The 20,386-nt window shown below is 44.6% G+C and overlaps 2 protein-coding genes across 7 annotated transcripts in view; one reads left to right on the forward strand and one right to left on the reverse strand.

Annotated features, from left to right (window-relative positions):
• The first annotated feature begins 5,521 nt into the window (after nucleotides 1–5,521).
• PIGH (phosphatidylinositol glycan anchor biosynthesis class H) lies at nucleotides 5,522–13,108 on the forward strand. Of its 4 annotated transcripts, none has more exons than XM_032875133.1 (4): nucleotides 5,522–5,759; nucleotides 9,763–9,972; nucleotides 10,647–10,730; nucleotides 12,455–13,108. In XM_032875133.1, exons 1-4 carry the CDS (start codon nucleotides 5,580–5,582, stop codon nucleotides 12,545–12,547), a joined length of 567 nt encoding a protein of 188 aa, XP_032731024.1. In that variant the 5' UTR covers nucleotides 5,522–5,579; the 3' UTR covers nucleotides 12,548–13,108. The 4 variants fall into 4 exon arrangements, with proteins under 4 accessions (XP_032731024.1, XP_032731025.1, XP_032731026.1 ...); XM_032875134.1 differs by having other exon boundaries at nucleotides 10,650–10,730; XM_032875135.1 differs by having other exon boundaries at nucleotides 10,683–10,730.
• A 643-nt stretch (nucleotides 13,109–13,751) lies between these two features.
• Nucleotides 13,752–20,386, reverse strand: part of PLEKHH1 (pleckstrin homology, MyTH4 and FERM domain containing H1) — a 47,875-nt gene continuing 41,240 nt past the window's right edge. For all 3 annotated transcript variants that reach the window (XM_032875130.1, XM_032875132.1, XM_032875131.1), the window contains exons 24-29: nucleotides 19,806–19,947; nucleotides 18,564–18,706; nucleotides 18,286–18,415; nucleotides 16,680–16,766; nucleotides 16,225–16,371; nucleotides 13,752–15,267 (exon numbers count right to left, since the gene is read on the reverse strand). In XM_032875130.1, the coding sequence (XP_032731021.1) occupies nucleotides 15,175–15,267; nucleotides 16,225–16,371; nucleotides 16,680–16,766; nucleotides 18,286–18,415; nucleotides 18,564–18,706; nucleotides 19,806–19,947 (742 nt within the window). In that variant the 3' untranslated portion in view covers nucleotides 13,752–15,174. The remainder of the gene's footprint in view (nucleotides 15,268–16,224; nucleotides 16,372–16,679; nucleotides 16,767–18,285; nucleotides 18,416–18,563; nucleotides 18,707–19,805; nucleotides 19,948–20,386) is intronic.

Genomic DNA, 20,386 nt, shown 5'->3' on the forward strand with positions numbered 1-20,386 from the left:
ATGTATTTTCTTTTATATAATTTCAATTTGATGCTGGGAAAATAAAAAACGTTATCTTATTAAAAATGGACAGGTAGGGGCGCCTGTGTGGCTCAGTGGGTTGAGGCCTCTGTCTTTGGCTTGGGTCGTGGTCCCGGGGTCCTGGGATGGAGCCCTGCATCAGGCTCTCTGCTCAGCAGGGGGCCTGCTTCCCCCTCTTCTTCTGCCTGCTTGTGATCTCTGTCAGATAAATAAATAAAATCTTTAAAAAAAAAAAGGACAGGTAATAAGATTTTAAAAATATATATTTATAAGAATGTCAAAAAACATTAAACACCTAGAAATAAGTCTAAAGGAAGATGTGCAAGACAACTACAAAATATTGCTGAGAGAAATTAGAGAAAAATTAAATAAGTGGAGAAATATACCAGGTCCATGGGCTGGAAGACTCTGCATAGTTAAGACATCTATTCTCCCTAAATTGATTGATAGACTTGATACAACCCAAGCAAAATTTGTGGTGAAAATACAAAGAACCTAGTATAGCTATCATAATCTTAAAGAAAAAGATCGAAGTTAAAAGACAACACCATGAGAAATCAAAACCTACTATAAAACTATAGTAATTGAGACAGGTTGATGTTGACACAAGAAAAGACAAAATAGAAAAACAGACCATAACAGAATTTGGAAACAGACGGACACAAAGGTAGTCACTTGATTTACACCAAAGCCATCACTGCAGTCAGTGGGGAAAGACGGTGTTTTCAACAAAGCTATTGGGGGAAGTGCACCTGGGTGGCTCAGTTAGTTAAGCATCTACCTTTGGCTCAGGTCATGATCCCAGGGTACTCGGATCAAGACCCACATCAGGCTCCCTATTTGGTGGAGAGTCTGCCCCTCCACTCGTGTTTTCTCTCTCTCAATTAAATAAATTTTTAAAAATTTAAAAAAAACAAGCTAGTGGGGGAAAATAAAGAACACTGACCCCTACCTCCTATCAAACAAAAATTAATTCAAAATGGATCATAAATCTAAATATGAAAAGTAAAAGAAGCTTTAGGGAAAAAAAGGAATAGAAAATTTTCATAATTTGAGGCAGGCAAACTGTCTGGAACAGGATCTAAAACAGCATTAACCATAAAAGAAAAGATGGATAAATTAGACTTCATTAAAATTAAAACCTCTCTTCACAAAAAGACACCATTAAGAGTAGGAAAATGTAAGGCATAGAGTACATTTTACTGCATGGATGATAACACCTCAATAAAAATTGTTTTAGGGGCACCTGGGTTGCTCAGTGGGTTAAGCACCTGCCTTCAGCTCAGGTCATGATCCTAGGGTTCTGGGATTGAGCCCCAAATCCTGAGCAGGGAGCCTGCTTCTCCTTCTCCCGTTCCCCCTACTTGCACTCTCTCACTCTCTGTCAAATAAATAAAATCTTAAAAAATATTGTTTTAAATGGATAAGGAAAATTCCACTTCTAAAAGATGGGGTAGATATACCCTTCCCTATTCTTCCCACTGAGAACAGCTAATATCCTGGGACATTTTTGGTTTGCCTGGGTGGCTCAGTCAGTTAAGTGTCTGCCTTCAGCTCAGATCATGATCCCAGGGTCCTGGGATCGAGCCCTGCATTGGACTCCCTGCTCAGTGGGGAGTCTGACTCTTCCTCTCCCCCTGCCCCTCACCCTGCTCATGTTCTCTCTCCTCGCTCTCAAATAAATAAATTTTTAAAAAGATGTTATTTATTTGGGAGAGAGAGAGACTGCGAGAGAGGGAACACAAACAGGGGAAATAGGAGAGGGAGAAGTAGGCTTCCCCTTAAGCAGCAATCACGACGCAGGGCTTGATTCCAGGACTCCGGGATCATGACCTGAGCTGAAGGTAGACGCTTAACAGCTAAACCACTCACGCACTCTAATAAATAAAATCTTTAAAAAAAAAAAAAAATAGGGCGCCTAGATGGCTCAGTGGGTTAAGCCGCTGCCTTCGGCTCAGGTCATGAACTTATGGTCCTGGGATTGAGACCTGCATCGGGCTCTCTGCTCAGCAGGGAGTCTACTTGCCTCTCTCTCTGCCTGCTTGTGATCTCTGTCAAATAAATAAAGTCTTTAAAAAAATAAAAAATAAAGTAAAATAAAATCCGTGGCGCCTGGGTGGCTCAGTCGGTTAAGCATCTGCCTTCAGTTCAGGTCATGAACCCGGGGTCCTCAGATCAAGCCCCATATAGGGTTCCCTGCTCAGCAGGGAGGCTGCTTCTCCCTCTCCTGTTTGCCCTGCTGTGCTCTCTCTGTGTCAAATAAATAAAAATCTTTAAATGAATAAATAAATAAATAGATAAAATCCTTGGGTATCTTATGTGAAACAAACAAAAGAAGAATCTGAAAAGTGGAGAGACGGAGGCCAACAGTCTAGAATCTGAAGCAGACTCCCCACTTAGCGTGGAGCCCAATGCAGGGCTGGATCCCAGGACCCTGAGTTCATGCCAAGTTGAAATCAAGAGTTGGCCACTTAACCCACTGAGCCGCCCAGGCACTTCGATCAGATTTTTTTTTTCTTACTATTCATGTTCATAGATACTCATTCCAAGAATAACTTCACTAGTAGAAATAACTAATACCCACCTTACTAAAAGTAAGTCAGATTAGTTCTGTGTACTGTGACCATAATGCTCAATTCTCTCAAATATATTTTCTGTTTCTTGTAGTCAGTATTCTTTGGAAAATGTAGCAAAGGCGGGCCAGTAGTTGTTCTTAACAAATCATTTCTCTCTCCCCTCTGGGCATACCAATAAACCATGTTTCCCGGCCTCCTTTGAAGTTACATATAAGCAAGTCGATAAATTCTGGCCAGTGGAATGTGGGTGGAAGGCTTGGCCATAAAACCCTCCCATGCATGATCCCCCATTCTTGCCCTTCATCTGTTGGCCAGATACAGAGGATCCAATGGAGAGGAGCATGACAAGGTCCCAAGGGATCATGAAGCCACCATCTGGAAGAAGCCTGGGTTTCCAAATAACCTCTTGGCAGAAATTCTAAGGCATCTGACTGACTACAAGCATCCAAGTGGAACAGAGAGGTAATAACTAAACACTTGTGCTCAGCCTCTGAAATTGTGTTTTTGTTGTTTTGTTTTTAAAATAACAGCCTATCTTGATAAATACAGAGTACACATGTTTCTCGAGCTTCCTTTCCCTGCTTCTCCACAATGGAATTCACTTGGGTATTGGTTGTGACCCTGCAAAAAGATAATAAACTTTCTTGGAGAAACTTGCTAATTGGTAAGTCTAAGCTCTTTTCATCAGCTGTCCTTCTTTGCTGATATATTCTACTGAACTTCTGAGGCTTATCAATACTTTGAAATCCAACATTTAGAACTAAAACAACCACTCCTTGCTGTTTTTATTTTAAAGCTTATTTATTTTCTTTTAGTAATCTCTACACCAAATATGGGGCTTGAACTCACACCCCTGAGATCAAGAGTCACATATTCTTCCAATTGAGCCAGCCAGGGACCCCTCCCTCCTTGCCCTTTTTATTTGGTCATATTCATGAGAACTTATCACTTCATGGATGGCATCTAGCTAAACGGCAAATACATAGAAATTCAATTTCTACTGAGGTCTCAAACTGCAGAACAGAGTTAAGATGACACTGTGATCTGAAAGAACAAAGGAGCTATAAGGATTTTGGAATTATATTACCACACTATGTACCCTGAATCATTAATATTCAAAAAAATAAGTACATTAAGTGCCTTTTCCTCTCTCTATGATCTATAGTTGTGAGCCTTCTGAACTTGCTCAGGTTCTTAACCTTTTTTGTGTCACAGACCCTCTGTAAATCTGGTAACCTTTATCACCATAATGTCTTAAAATGAATACAATACATAGGATTTTAAAAACCTCTGAATTAAAATAGTTATCAAAATATCTTTAGTATGTGTTGTATGTGTCTCTATTGACAGATTAGTAAGATATAAAAGTGGGTCTAATAATTACTGCAATTTTGAAGTAGTGATGAGTGGAAATGACATTTGGAGATAACAATTATTGTGAAATGAAAATATTTGCGTTTTCTATCAGAGTAACAAGTATTGCTAGTACTAATTGGTTTGTTGCCCGCATTCATAACCAAAAAAAAAAGGTTAAATTTTAATTAAGAGATAATGAAACTAAAGATAAATTTCTGATTTTATCCATGGAGTTCAGGTTAAGAGCTCTGGGACTGGAGATTTCTTCAGAACATCAACAGTGTTTCTCTGAGTGGTGGAAATATGGGTGGCTTTTTCTTCTTTTCTGTATTTTTCAAATTTTCCACAATAAGCAAACATCACTTTTATAATTTTAAGACATCAAATGTTATTTACACTATTGCTTGGTAAGATTAAGGGTATAGAAATAAAATTGGAAAAACAAAGTAACACTTGAAGAATATCCTTTGGGGGGAAAAAAGGAAACAAAATCCGGCATGAAGATGGAAAAATGGAACCTGACTCATCAGAGAGACTTAAAGCTGCTAAGACCGTTACGCCACTTATCTGTATAAACAGAGGGACCAATTCTTTCATACAAGATGCTGCCTCGGGTCTGAAGCGCCGTAACTCTAACGGGCCACAAGCCACATCCAAAGAAAAAGAAATAAAGAAGAACCCACAGGCCGCTATTACTCATGAGCTTAGTAATTTTATTATCCACATCCTGTGCATCTTCCTCTCTTGCTAACCTCCTAGCCAGGACTCATCTACCTCATTGCTCCAAGCAGCGACTGGGAAGAGAGAACTCCCAGCCACTGAAATCCAAACTTCTTACCAGGCCCAAGACCTTCTAGGATCTGAGCCCTGCAACTACCTTCCCAACTTCCACATTCAGTTTTCGTCAGCCACTTTATTCCTCCAGGAAGTCAACCTTGTTCCAGCCTCGGGGGCTTTGCCTTTCCTGGCCCTCCAACCCGGCAAATTCCTCCTGCAGAGCTCTCCCAGACCAGTCTGGCTCCTCGTCCGTGCAGGTGCAGTGTCCTCAGACTTCCCTGACTGCCCTATCGCAAGTCCCCAAGCCACCCCTGCCCCTCCTGTTATCGCCAGCAGCACTCTCTGAAATTACTTCCATATTGTTTCTTCTACTAGGAAGGACGCTGCTTAAAGGTAGAGACTTTCCGCACTGGTCAGCGCTGTATCCTCAGCACTTAAAACCGCCTGGCTCAGGAATGCACGCGTGCACGCACGAATGCGTGAGTGAGCGGGAGCCTGGAGTGAGTCTATACCTGCGGACTGTCTCCCTGGGGCGTACTCTGGCTGAGAAATAGAAAACGGTTTGCAGAGCGAAAGCGCGTTAACAGCGGTTTTAATCGGCCGGTTGGGTCAGCACCCCCGCGAGTCTCCGGAGTAGACAGTCGCAGAAACACAGCACAGCCGGGGAACGCGAAACACACGCCAGCGCACCCGCGCCTCGGGTCTCGGTGCGGAGCTGCGGCTGCGCGGAGCGTGGGGCGGGGAGGGGCGGGTCTGACGTCGCTCCCCGGAAGTGGGTCCTGACGGGCGAGAGGGAGCAGGCGGGTGGACTAGAGCCGCGCGGTCGGGTGGGAAGGGGGAGATCGGGCCATGGAGGACGAGCAGAGCTTCTCGGATATTTGCGGCGGTCGCTTGGCCCTGCAGCGCCGCTACTACTCCCCGTCCTGCCGGGAGTTCTGCCTCAGCTGCCCTCGACTGTCGTTGCTCTCGCTCACCGCTGTCACCTGCACCGTGTGGCTAGCGGCCTACGGACTCTTCACCCTCTGCGAGGTAATGGCCGGTCGGCCCCTTTCCGCGGTCGGAGTCGGGTGCTGGGGTTTGGAAGGGTCTTTGGGGTCATCGGGTCGAGCCCAGACCTCCTGTTATTGGGTCGGAGGGCGGGAACTAGCTGGTTCCGCCGCTGGACAGTTGTTTTCTTCACGTTTAGTCAAGTTTTTACACCTGTACTCTCCCTCTTGTGGGTCTTGTGGGTGGTGCGCTGCGGTTCCACCCAGCGTACATTTAGTTAGTCCTTGCACAACGACCTAAGGCTTTAACGTGCATGTGCTCCACATAGTACACGCCCACGGTAATTCAGTTCCAGGAGTTCCGAGAACTATTAAGTGGATCGTCCTTATCCATCACTTCCACTCCTCAGAGGAGTCACTGCTAGCAGCACCGTATGTAGTCTTTTTTTTTTTTTTTAAGATTTTATTTATTTATTCGACAGACAGAGATCACAAGTAGGCAGAGAGGCAGACAGAGAGAGAGGGAAGCAGGCTCCCCGCTGAGCAGAGAGCCTGATGCGGGGCTCAATCCGAGGACCCTGAGACCATGACCTGAGCCCAAGGCAGAGGCTTTAAACCCACTGAGCCACCCAGGCGCCCCTGTAGTGTTCAAGAACTGCCTTTGTCTCCACAATATGAGCTTGATAGTTCTTCCTAATCTGTTTTTCAAGGTAATCTACTCCCCCCCACCCCTTCCCCAACTTTTAAGTACTTTCTAAAGAATTGTGAAGTTTTGGAGATGAGTTGTTTCTATGTTCTTGCTAGACTCATTCCTACTTTTTTAAAAAAGATTTTATTTATTTGACAGATCACAAGTAGGCAGAGCAGCAGGCAAAGAGAGAGGGGGGGAAGCAGGCTCCCCGCCAAGCAGAGAGCCAGATGCCATGTGGAGCTGATCCCAGGACCCTGAGATCACAACCTGAGCGGAAGGCAGAGGCTTAACCCACTGAGCCACCCAGCACCCCTCCTTCCTATTTTCTGAGCCTCGGTTTTCACATGTCTAAAATGGAATTGCTCTCTTCCATGCCAGCTTCACAGTGTTGTGAGGGTCACGTGCAGTAGCTTTGTGACAGCCCTCAAATAAAAGGAGTCATCCTAATTGTCCTTTTCAGAATGAGTTTAGTTTTGTATGTATGCCCTGAATTGAACATACTATCCTAGGAGTGATCTGACCAGAGCTATGGCTATTTATAATTTGGATCTTGTTTTCATTGGCTTTTTTACGATCAGAGCATGGTAATTTGATGTAGATAATATGCAGAATTAAGACTGCTCTAATTTGTACCAAACTATATCTAAAAGTTTGTTCAAAAGTCAGTTGAAGTAGTTAAGTTGCCAAGACAGTCCTTCTCCCTCCCCCTAAAAAGATTTAATTTATAATGTAGTTGAATTTTAATACTAGCCTGTGTTCTGGTCACGTGGTCATGTGAGGAGGAGGGAACGTATAATTACTTAAATGCCCCCTGACTGCCAGCTGCTTTCCTGAATGTCTCATTTCTTAGAAGAAAACCCAAAGTCACAAAGCTCGTAAATAGCATACATGGGCTTCAAATCAAACTGGTTTTTAAATTCACAGTTCTATTAAAATTGCAGGTTATGGGACACCTGGGTGGCTCAGTTCGTTGAGTGGCTGCCTTCGGCTCAGATCATGATCCCCCCGTCCTGGGATCGAGTCCCACATCGGGCTCCTTGCTTAGCAGGGAGCCTGCTTCTCCCTTTGCCTCTGCTTGCCACTCTGTCTTTCTGTGCTCACTCTGAGAAATAAATAAATAAAATCTTTAAAAAAAATTGCAGGTTATTACCTTATTTATTCCAATCTGGAATGCTTTTCCCTCTTCCTTTTCTCAATTAAGTGTATCTGTCAATAACCACTACCTCTTCTGTACCAGTGAAAATCCTTCTTCCTTGGAAGTCTTCATGGGATATCCTGTGTGCTTTGATATCTTTCTTGCTCTCTCTCTCTTTTAATCCTTTCTTAGGTAGTTATACCCAGTTTTGTAGTATTCTCCAAAAATATCTTATGTGTATTAATTTTGTCTCTTACACATCTGTAAGGGCCAGGACTGAATTTTATTTCTCTCTATTCTTCCATAAGGCTTATTGAGTTCAGACTATGAACCAGACACTGTACTAGATACTAGGCATTTAATTAACTCAAAGTAGATATTTCTGGATCATCAGAGACCGAGCACATAGATTTTTCCATTCTCCATTCATTAATCAACAAGTAATTACCTAGCACAGAGGTCAGCAAACTTTATCTTTAAAAGGCCAAATAGTAAATATTTGAGGCTTTACAGGTCTCTGTCTCAGTCTTCTGTTTCTTTTCCTTTCTTTTTTAAACCATTTAAAAATTGGTGAAACCATTCCAAGCTCAGGGTGGACCAGACAAAAATAGATCAGGCCCAAACAGACTCTTGATCGAATACTTACTGTGTTTTAGGTGGAATGAAGTAGAAAAGTATTTTCAAGGAAAACCAAAGGCAGTCAATAGTTAAAGCAGCAAAAACAGATTTTATTCAGAAACTATTGCAATAGGAGAAAGAGTGACCTCAGTGCAGAATTGGGCTCAATTCTGAGTACAGAAAGGACAAGTGGGAATTGATAGCCAAGGAGCACAGTGGGTGGGGGGGTGGATGGAAAATGACAGAAAAGAAACCTCAGGGATAAAGGGGGATTCTGGCTAACTTGACTTGACATGATTCTTGCTAAAGGCAGGCCAGAATGATCAGAGGCCAAAGATTCTCTCTAAACCGACTTAGCAAGATTCTTGGTACAGCTTGCTGAGCAATGCAGGCCTAACAAGGATGGACACCCAAGGATGAGGGTTTAGAAGAGTGTGATTAGGGTTAGGTCAGAGAGAGCATCTTACCAGTAATAAAGTATAGAGATACTTCTGCCATCGAGGAATGATATTCATAAAGTACTGAATCTGTTTTGTTTCTAGGTCATCAGTGATTTTTTTTCTCTGTGCCATCCTTCTAAATAATAGCTTTTTTGGAAAAAAAAAAAAAGAAAATAATGGCACAAAAAATGTACATCAATAGAAAAACACATTCAATTTCAGAAATGTTGAAAGATTGTAAATGTGTCTTAGAATCAAAGGAATAAATACCCTTTTTTGAGCCTTTAACACGTAAGTTAGTCATTTCAGCTACTCAGTCAGGCTTACCACATCAGTTAGTCACTACCCAAAAGAACTAGAAGAGCTCCAGATGATGTGATCTTTATTATTAAACAAAGGAATTAGGAGGAAAGAGGGCTCTTGAGGGCATAAGAGGCTCTTAAAGGCCTTTTAATTATTTTCATCTTACTGCTCTTCCACTGTTGTTCTCATCCTCAATCTGGCTTTCTACATGGCCTGGCAGAGTAGTAGTAGTTTCATAGTAGTTTCAGGCATCAAACCTCAAGAGGAAGTGACCTTTTCTTCCTTAGATCTCTTTTTAAGATGGGCTTCATTTTCCAGAGGCCCCTTCGGCAGACCTCCCCTTGTGTTGGCCAGAGTTGTGTCATTTGTCCATTTCTAAACCAGTCATTGGCAGGAGTGGGAACCAATCATGATTCCAAGTTCAGTTAGGAAGGAGGAGTGGCTGTTGAGTACTGTCTGCTACACTGTGCTAAAGCATTTTATTATTGTATTGTCTGATTTTTGCACTGTATATTCCACTGATGGAGCATGAGAGGAAAAGGTCTGAGTCCTTAATTTTCGGTTTTGAAAGAAGAACCTCTGAGAGTGGTGTGATGGTGGGTACTATTTTGGTGATCGAGGTTCTCCTCCTACACCTATCCATTTGTTGTCTGGATGTACTTCATCATATGCTTTCATAGCACTGCAGAGCTAAAATAAGTGATTTTCTCTTCCTCCATGCATGTTCCTTCCATCTTTTCAACTCACCATAGAACACAGGCTTTTTTCCACATTGCGTGGAGTGGACCAGTTAAACAGCAGAGATCTGTGTGGAGGACCATTTGGTAATCTTACCGCCTGTGTCTGGCTCTCTCTTCAGAACAGCATGATCCTCTCTGCTGCCATCTTCATCACCCTCCTAGGGCTGCTTGGTTATCTCCATTTTGTCAAGATTGATCAGGAGACTCTGTTAATCATTGATTCCCTTGGCATCCAGATGACTTCATCCTATGCCTCTGGCAAAGAAAGCACTACCTTCATAGAGATGGGCAAGGTGAAGGATGTGGTCATCAATGAGGCTATTTACATGGTAAGTAGTTAAGTTGTAAGTATTACAGATTTCTCTGGAGGAGGTAGCCCATGGCCGTTGCTGGAGTCTAAAACGAGTCTTAATACCTTGATGTCAAAGAATTAAACTTGAAGACTCGGTTCTGGGATTATAGTGTTTCCTTTTTGGCTGGCATGTCCATGAACCATGAAAGTGAAACTTACATCGGAAAGGTTCATTCCTTTATTGTTACAGAGATATAGCAGGTTTTCGTAGAAAGTAAGTCAGCATTTCAACTTTTTTAGCCCAGCTTCAAAATCACCTTTTTTTTTTTTTTTAAAGATTTTATTTATTTATTTGACAGACGGAGATCACAAGTAGGCAGAGAGGCAGGCAGAGAGAGACGGAGAAGCAGGCTACCTGCTGAGCAGAGAACCTGATACGGGACTCGATCCCAAGACTCTGGGATCGTGACCCGAGCTGAAGGCAGAGGCTTCAACCCACTGAGCCACCCAGGCACCCATCAAAATAGCACCTCTTATTGTTGTTGCTGCTGATGTTAGAGAATGAGAATATATTTTTTTCTTCACTTCAAAAGCAATCAAGTGTTCTAATAGAGATAACTGCTTAGAAAAAGCTTTTAGCCTTCCCTTGAAGAAAAAGAAAACAAAGTGAGTTTCACTTAGATCTCTGCTGTTTGGTTTATTGTCTTACAGCAGAAGGTGATTTACTACCTCTGCATTTTATTGAAGGATCCAGTGGAACCACATGGGATATCCCAAGTAGTACCTGTCTTCCAGGTGAGCACAGAACAGTTGTCTAAAGTTTCTTCAGAAAAATTTACCTTTCCCCGTTTTCTGCATATCCACTGCTACTTATACTCAGTAGGAGTGTAAACTCTAGTTGCCAAGAGTATTTGAGGACATCTGACAGCTATTTTTTTTTTTTTTTCAGATTTTATTTATTTATTTGACAGACAGAGATCACAAGTAGGCAGAGAGAGAAGGGGAAGCAGGCTCCCTGCTGAGCAGAGAGCCCGATGCGGGGCTCAATCCCAGAACCCTGGGATATGACCTGAGCCAAAGGCAGAGGCTTTAACCGACTGAGCCACCCAGGTGCCCCCTGACAGCTATTTTTAATCAAAGTTAGGATTTTAGTTATTTCAAAAGTTTCTTTCTGAATCAAATACAGGCTTTCAGAAATATTACAAATTTATCCAAATTTTAAAGAAAAAAATAGCAATTTCTGCCTGTAAATCACCATTCATCTATTTTGTTAGTCTGCCAATATATGATTTTATACATTGATGTCCATTGATCTGCACATACTGTTACCTAATTTATGTCTTGCTTTTTAAATCTAATGTACATATTTTCATGCATCAACAGAATCCATTATAATTATTATTTTAAATAGTTTTATTATCATGTTGAGTATCAGTTTATTTAGCCACTCTACTGCTAGCTTTTGAAATCATCTCCAGGTTATTTTTTGCCTTGCTTTTACACGAAATACACAAACAGGATTATAGGTATGTAGACTATTTATGTATATAGTTAACTTTTCCTTATTGCCCTTCCTTTTCTCACTTTGGATTTAAGACCACTAAGCTAAAATTCTTTTGCATTACAGTTCAAAATTATTTTATTATTATTATTTTTTAAAGATCTTATTTATTTGAGAGAGAATGAGTGAGAGAGAGCGTGAGAGAGGAGAAGGTCAGAGGGAGAAGCAGACTCCCTAAGGAGCTAGGAGCCCAGTGTGGGACTTGATCCTGGAAGTCCGGGATCATGACTCGAGCCGAAGGCAGTCACTCAGCCAACTGAGCCAACCAGGTGCCCTCAAAATTATTTTATTAAAGCTTATGAACAGTTTCATAGATTTTTACAGTTTGAGATTTGGGTCCAGAGATTGGACAACTTTACCATATTTTTGGGAATCTGTACTTGTTTTTCTACAGTCTTGGCTAACAGCGGGTTTAATTATTTGTTTCCTTTAGTATGTAGGTAAGGGAATTTAAAGTTTCTTAAATCTCTTCTTAAATGACAAAGAGATTTATCTTTCCTTGAATTAGCTGTTTTTCCTCTTGTTTTAAACTATCCATCTCTTCTATTAGTCAAGTCTAGATACTGATTATACATTTGTAACAACTTACATATTTTAGATAATGAACTTTTATTAAATATGCTTTCCACATATATTTTTCCCATTCTGTGACTTTTAATTTTGGTTGTATCACATTTCATTGTACATAATACTTTTTAATATTTATATATTAAATTGCCCTTCTTGTCCTTGAAGGCTCTCACAGCTTGTGACATTTCTGAGGGTCTGTCATCTGTTATCCTCTTGCTTCCTTAGCCAGTTAGATGCTGTGTGGCCCAAACTCCTGCCTCTCCGAGCTCACACCTGAGCTGTTTAGACCGCTGCTGTGGGGAGAGCTTGTGGTTGCACATGGCTGCTGCACGGCTAAGCTCTCTCTTTTGTTCATCTTGACTCTGCGTTTCTTCCCTTTGGAATTCAGAGTGCCAAGCCCCGCCTGGACTGCTTGATTGAAGTGTACAGGAGTTGCCAGGAGATCCTGGCACACCAGAAAGCTGCATCAGCAAGTCCATGAGTCCCAGCATTTCAGAAGGCCAGTATTGTCTTCCATGGGAGAGGACTCCTAAGCCATAATGGCTGGTTTATTTTCTGTATCCTAAACCATCTGGTGGACACAGCTCTAAGAACCAGGATGGATGCAGTGGAGCTCAGAGCCACAGAGCAGGTGACTGGAAACCTTACTCATTGTGTGATGTGGAGCAAAGTATTTGTCTGTTTTAGTGATCCCCTTGTAAGGTTCTACCTACTTTATCGTTTGAGGGGAGACCTTAAGCAGTGGTATGTCAAAAGTAACGTTGACAAAGAGCACTTTGTGAAATTCCTAAGCACATGCAGGTTTACATTTTGTAGAGTTTGTGGCGCAGACATGGGACACTGACAGCAGATTTCTTAAGAAACATAATTTCCTACTACACAGTACCTCTGTGCAAAAGTCAAGCCCTTCAGGTACTGGTGACTAGGAAGAAATGTCCTACGAAAGACCAGTCTCTGTGCACCTACCTTCCGTGTTCTGTACAGGGTTAATTTATGATGACTGTCTTAATAAATCGATCCCCTTCCAAAACATACACAGTAATTGCCTGGTTCACAGCTGCTTTTTATTGACAACATGAACACAGCATTGCAGTCATGGATGTCAAGCACATTAATACTCTGCTGTTAGTCAGCATTGTCTAGGGTTTTGAAAACATCTTTTGCCAAGAGGGGTGACACCAAAGGCTGGACAGAAGTTCGACTTTGGTTTCCACACATGTTAAAAAAGGATAAACACACCAACTGTAGAAGCTTTTGATTATAAGGCAGTTTCTTCTGTGTAGAATTAATAAACTATGGGAGGATTCCTGAAGGGCTGGGAAGGAGATAGGGTGGGGGAAATAGCTTGACCCCCAAGTTAAGTGTGAACACAGCTCCATCCTTGCTTGCTTTTTCCTTAGAATCCTAATTTTTTTTTTTTTCTTTAAACTCCCAGGTGGATAACATTATCCTCATGGGCCTGGAGACACTCAGGGTATTATAAACTAGAGCCGTAATTTTACACCAGTATAGGAGGGGTTGTTTGGAGCCTGTGGTACATATGACGTGTGACTTGTTTGAGGTAGAAATGTCTCATCTAGTTCCTAAATCCTGGGGGAAAGGCAGCAATAGAAATGAGAGATGGCTATAAAATTTCCAGTCTTGCAAAGTCAAGTTCACTTAAAAGAGGCAGACACTATCATGTGCTGCTTTATGTTTAAAGGGTGAGAGAGGGGAAGCCTACAGCAGCTGAGGTGTTCAGATAACCAGTTCCAGCCTTGAAGTTCTTACAGTGTGCAACACACACACACACACGCACACACACTTCGCTGAAGTCAAAGGCTTGGTTCTTAGATGCTACTGCTAAACCCATACAGTTTTCAGCACTTTATTGACAAATGCTCAGACTGCCTTAGAGCTATGAAATAAAACTCAAGTTTCTCCAATGCTGGAAAATCAGAGTATGAATGAACTCTTTCATCTTTTTGTTTTCTCTCAGGGGAGGGTGGAGACAGGGATCATCTCTGCACTCAACATAAGGTCTCCGTTGGGGTTAGGGGGTATTTGTATCATCAGGATGCTCTTAGCCTACATGCCTTTTGCCCTCGAACTAATTCCCAGCGGAAGTTCGCCGGAAGTCTTGAGTAAATCCAGGCCCACAAGCCTGGATTCTGTTTCTGACTCCTCTTTGGTGGCCTCACAAAGCAGCAAAAACCGGTGCATTTGTTTGGTCTTTCAAAGAACAAGGAAACTAGTGACGACCACCCCATCCTACAGTAGGAAGCACAGCCTTCACTGAGCCCTAGCTAGTGGTTAAAATGAGACAGGGAGAGGTCATGTTGGACTTACCCCCTGCCCTTGCTTGTACCCAGTTGGGCTGACAGTCCAGTGTGAGGGAGAATAGCTTCAATCTCAGCAGGGATAGTGCCTTTCCTTGTCCTGCAAAGACAGGAGCTGCTGCCCCAGAGGGCACTGCAAATGCCTGCTCTCTTACAGTGGGGAAGGGAAAAGGTGAGTCTTCCTTTTTCTTCAGCCCTGCCAATACCTTTCCCATCTGGGAACGGCAGTCCAGTTTTAATGAGTTCTGGGCTTTTGTCACAGTTCAGGTGAATTGGAAATTTTAGTCCTGTCTTGTTTGGGGATGTTGGGAAAACTTCAAGTATAAATCCCCACATAAGGACCATGTACAGTATAAAAGATACTGGCCTTCCCAAGAGTATCCATGCAGAAAGCCTTGATTTACAGCACTGATGCCCTCAGTAACCAGTAACAGTGGACCATCCCAGTCTGTGTCTAGAATCGGGCAGCATCCAGAGCTCAGTATTCTGGTGAAAAAAAGTGGTTTCTATACTGGTCTGGATTTTTAAAAGTTGGGCCCTGAAACATAAGGCACCTACAGAGTAAAGGCTTCAGGGACACTGAACTAGACATTTCATAGAACAAACAGGGCGGGGTTGGGGGAGGGCTGTCCGGCCCATCACAGCAGTATCATACCCTAGGATACAGATCTCTAATCCCAGAGGTACCAGGTGGTTTGGGGGGAAAGGGGTAGGAGAAGCATTCACAGCAACGTTGGCCCTCTGGCAGCACGCGGAACAGAAGCAAAGAACTGCTGTCCGTCCGGTTCCCCTAGCTGGCGGGCAGCGGGTGGGTTGTTGTGGGGTTCACAGTCACGGAGCAATAGTTCATGTAGCTGGCCATGATGAACGTAGCCTCTGCAATCTTGAGACAACAGAAACAAAGGAATTCAACCTGCCGGCTTACATGCCGTCTTTCTCACATACTGCTGCTATACTGGGTGCATAACCTTCCTGGGCTTCAGTTTCTTATCTCTTAAAAATACCTGGGAGAAAATGTTGAAAGGGGATCATTTCTGGGAGGTTCAGAGGCCCAGTGAAGTGGGTGCCTGTTGGTCTGAAGGGCCACTGATGCAGAGTACCCTCCTGAGAACAGGAGAGGCGATACTCTGCTCTGTTCACCTCCAAGCCAGGGAAGCGGGCCTCCCTGGAGGAAGTGTCTGTGTATCCTCTCCTTTGGCAGGGGCAGCATTAAAAGGAGGAGGTTGGGGAAACTCCAATTTTAGGATTAAAACAACAGGGTTTCCACTTACCCTCAGAAGGAAGTCCGAAACTATAAATCAGAACTTGGGTTTTGGAGTCTTTGTTATTTTTGCTAGTCTGTATCTCCCGCACCAAGCAGGATACAAAGCCCTTAAAGCAGAAGTGGTCTCTGGGATGGACTTTAAGACCGTAAGGAAGGGGGAGCATGTGCAGACTGTCCCACCTGGGGACTAGTGTTGGCAGAAGCCAGCAGAAGAGCGCACACGGGAGGCAGCTGGCTGCCCTGGCCCCCGGTCTGCTGCAAGAGCAGCGAGTGGGCACCCGCCTCCAGCCTGTGCAGTGCTGGGCTGCGGGGGCTGAAAGTACCACGTGGAGGGCAGGGGAGCTGCTGGACCAGAGTGCGAGCCCTCTCAGCCAGCCCCGCACCCACCAGCTTGGCAGGGACTCGGAGCTGCAGCCCTACCCGAACCCTTCGGAGGACTGATTACAGCTAAGACCAGAGTTTTACCTGGGGGAGGGCCCTCATAGAGGCCGTCATAACCCAGCTTCCTTAACTTCAAGCCCACCTCCTCATTCTAGAGAGATCCGAGTATCCTGTTTTAACAGCTGTCAGACCCACCTTGGGAGCGGCCATCCGGAAGAGCAACTTCTCAATGTGGCCTTTTCCAGAGCTCTGGTCTGGAATGGATCTAATCACAAGCATGAAGTCATCCCGGCAGCCACCGAAGGTCATTACTGAAGAGTAGGGGTAAGTGACGTGCACTTGCTGTGAGAAGAAGCCAGTCAGTTCTGGGGAAACTTCCCACCTGCCTCCGGAGATGAACCAGCACCCCCTGTCTATTCCAAGCATAAGTAGCCTTAACCAGAAAGGGAGAACTTGGAAGTGGTCCTAACTTGGAGATCTACATCTTGAATGTCTATAAGCTGTGTCTAGCCTAGAGGAAAGCAAGGCTTGGGTAGGGTGGGTTGGGAAACCATGGTCACTTAGCTCAGCTCTTTGAGTCCACAGAGGAGAAGAAAAAGTGCTGTTCAGGAGAAGGAAGGGTCAGACAGCCAGCCCTCATTCTTTCCTACCATAGTGCTGTGATCCAGGATGCTGACACCGTCTTCATTCACAGCAATCCACACCAGAGAGCTGTCCTTGGAAGACGTCTGTGCAGGCTGGGGAAACAGGAAAATCCCATCAGATGTCTCCACAGCTAGGAATGCTAAACCGTAAGAGGTTTTGGAGGAAGAAGGCACATCCAGGAATCTGCTAGGCAGTAATGTCCAATGTTTGTCTTGGAAAACATGAAGGATAGTATTTGTACAGCATGCTGAAGTAAATAGAAGACATCTGGTCTTGGGGCTCTGGCCACCCAATTACCATCTCGAGAGGGGAGGGGTACTCATAGCACACAGGTTGAGAGGCTCTGTGCTGCAGGACAAGGCCAGCCCTGGCTGCTCAGTCACGGGCACAGAGAACGGGCTGTGTTCTCCTAGTGCTCACAAACTGACGGCATTCCATCCATAGTCTCTCCCAGCTGAAGTACATCTTGGTTCAGCCAATTTCCTAGGGGCCGTGAAAGAAACAGGAAAGCAAGAATGCAATCTTATGGGCTTTTGGCTCTACTAGTGAGAAAAGTGGCTATTTGGTGGACAATTCTTGGAATGACTCATTTTCACTGCCCAGCTGCAGTAGGGCAATCCAGATTTCCTAGCCCTCCTACCCAAAAGGCTGGGGAGAGGGAAGGACATGTCCTCATTTTCAGAAGCTTTTCCCAAACTCCCGGACTGAGAGGGCCCCAGGCTCCCCTGTTCTATGCCTTTATAACCCCGATACTTCTCCTTTCTTAAGCACTTACGACAGCTTGTAAAATGTGTATTTAGAGAGAGGGAATGTGTATTTAGAGAGAGAATATATATGATTATCTGATTAATAAGTATCCCCCCTACTAGATGGGAAGCTCCACAAAGGCCAGGATGGTATTTGATTCGCTCATCTCTTGCCTTCTCGAACTGCCTGAGACCTAGTAGCTCAACAATTCTTTCTTGAATAAATGAGTGAATGTCCACTGTTGCATCTGTACCGTCAGTGAATAGGATCGTGACCCAGCTTTGAGGACCCGGCACTCTGATTACGAATATCGTTTACGCACACCAGACAGCCAGCCTAGAGAAGTTCCAGCTGAGATTACTACTGGCCCCCGGGGTGAGTGGTTAAGGAGTCCCCCGTGGCCCTCCTCAGTCTGCAGAGACGTATTTGTTTAGATTATATATTGTTCTTCTACACTTTTTAAAAAATGGAGGTATTCTTGAGATGGTTATCATGTCAAGTTTGAACCCTTGTGTGTCAATTAGTTGGTCCTCTATTCTTCCTTCTGCTTGTGCATGCTTGCTCTCTCTCTATCTCTCAGAAATAAATCAGATTAAAAAAAAGAAGAAGAAGAAGAAGAAGGAAAGATGAAGGTCACCCAGAAATCATCCGGGCCCAAAAGCAGTGACCACAATTCTGCTCTGGACCATGGAAAACGGAGAGGCCAGAAATGGGTGGAGAAATTGCGCCCTCTGCTGGTTGCTATTGTGCAGGCAGGCCGTGCAGACTGGACTGGCTCAAAAGGGATCAGATAGGGACAGTAGGGTGAGGAGAAATGTAGGGCACATTGCTGAGGGTGTGGTCCCTGAAAACCACGGCACTTACCTGAGCAGCAAAGAGCTTAGCACCAAAGAAAGGCCATTTCCGGGCCACCGTCAGGTAGATGCGAATGCACTCAGGAGAGGAGCAGCCCTGCAGGGCTGCCCACTTTGTGGTCAGCAGATCTGCCAGGTGCCTGGTTTGGATGGATGGAGAGAAATGGGCCAGTGAAGGGCCAACAGGTTTTCACTGCAGCTCTGAGGCCTTCCCCCGCCCTAGAGCCCCTGCCTCCCCACAGCAACTCCCTCCCCACAGCAACTCCCTCCAAGATCTGGCCAGCCTACCTCAGCTGTTCAGGGGGTGCCCCGTGTCTGTAGCGCCTCGGGTAGAACCTGTCTAGGACCTGCTGGAGATGATGCTGAACCTTGGCAGGGGGAGGGCTCCCGGGGCCTGGTGGGCTGGGCCTCTCTAAGTCCCCATATTCTACCTGTGTTGGAAGCACACGGAGGGAGCAGTCAAGAATCTGGAAGTGGATGGGGTGGGGCCGGGGCTGCTGGGGAGGTGAAATCAACCATCACTTCGTTACTTCATTGATAGGGTGTGGATGGATGCGAAAACACTTCTCATGAACAGACCCTTCATCTCACGGTTCACGGACCCTAGAGAAATCACCTTATGGCCCTCAATGATTACTTATATTCACTTTCCTTCTGCAATGGAGGTTAAGTGCCTTATCCAAAGACTCAGTTAATTAGTGGCAGACAAGGGAGAACTACGGATCTTCTCGCTTCTAATCCAAACATCTGAGATCCAGGACTGAAGATGCTACAGATCCTGGCGTACTGCGGTGTTCCAAACGTGGCCTTCGGTATCACAGACCCGGCTCAGGTCCCTGTTCTGCCATCTGCTGGCCTTGTAAACCTGAGCAAGTACTTAAATTTCCTCATCTGTTACATGGGGATAAGAACTGAGATAATACACATGACATACTCAGCAGTGGACCCTCTACAGAGCATTCAGTAAATGTTTATTATTTCCCCTTCCTCTCCAGCATGCAGAGCCAGACCCTTTCTCATACAAACCATGAGGGCATCCCAGATACCTTTGGCAAGACAGCCTCTTAAAGGTAACAGGGAAAAGAGTCGAACTCTGAATGCACCTTCCCCTTCCTGATTCTATTTACGTTTTACAGTTATAAGTACAAATCTCAGCATATCCATTATGTGACATACATCATTTCAGTAGCACACTTAGTACAACCCTGTGGGGGGCAGGCAGGGAGGCATTTTTGTTTCCACTGTACAGAGAAGGAAATGAAAGCACAGACCACTGCAGTGACTTGGCCAAGATCTCATGGCGGGACGGTGGCCAGCTCTCAAAGGCAGGGCTCTGCTCTGGGTTCCATGTCCAGAATTCTGCATGTCATGTGTATTTGCAGTAAAGGGCTCTGACGGTAAGGAGTCAGCTTCCCTCCATTGCCAGAGACAGCAGGGTCCGCAGTCTCCTGTTTCAGGCTGCGTGCTATGTGCCCCCTGTGAGTCCAAAGATGGTTCCCTGATCCTCCCAATTCCTGCACGGAACCTTACCTGGGCCATTAGGGCAGCCATCTCAAGCGCCAGCTCTTTGTTGACAGGAAACCTCCCTGCCACGATCTCCCCACTGGTCTGGGAGGCGAGCAGCAGCCGCTCCCGCTCTGTCTCCCCTTTGACTTGACTCCGAAAGTACAGCCTACAGGGAAGACAGTGAGAAGCAGCCAGGACTCAGCTGGGATCCCGAATGGATGAGGTCATCTTGGCATCTGTTTACTTGATTTCCAAAGAAAGAAACGACTTTTTTTATACCATCTGTGAGACTCTTTTTCTACTGCCTCCAGAAAATTTAAGCACAACACAGGGCAGATAACGGGGCCATGAGATCTCATGCCAACAGTGGCCCGGGCCACACCTAACTACACCCCTCCCCTACTGGATTTGCTCAGCGGAATCTGCTCCCCAGAATCACAGCTTCTCGGGGGAACTGGAGGAGTTGAAGATTCCAAGAGAATAATGGAAATCATGTGCCTGCAGACAGATCTGGGATGGGATTTTCTTATCCAAATGGACACAAAATCATGGTATCTACTTCTATATTTGCTGGAATTGTTACAGGAGCTATTTATTCTTGAGCC

Source organism: Lontra canadensis, unplaced genomic scaffold, assembly GCF_010015895.1.
Source record: "Lontra canadensis isolate GAN:19392208 unplaced genomic scaffold, GSC_riverotter_1.0 scaffold55, whole genome shotgun sequence".
NCBI lineage: Eukaryota > Metazoa > Chordata > Mammalia > Carnivora > Mustelidae > Lontra > Lontra canadensis.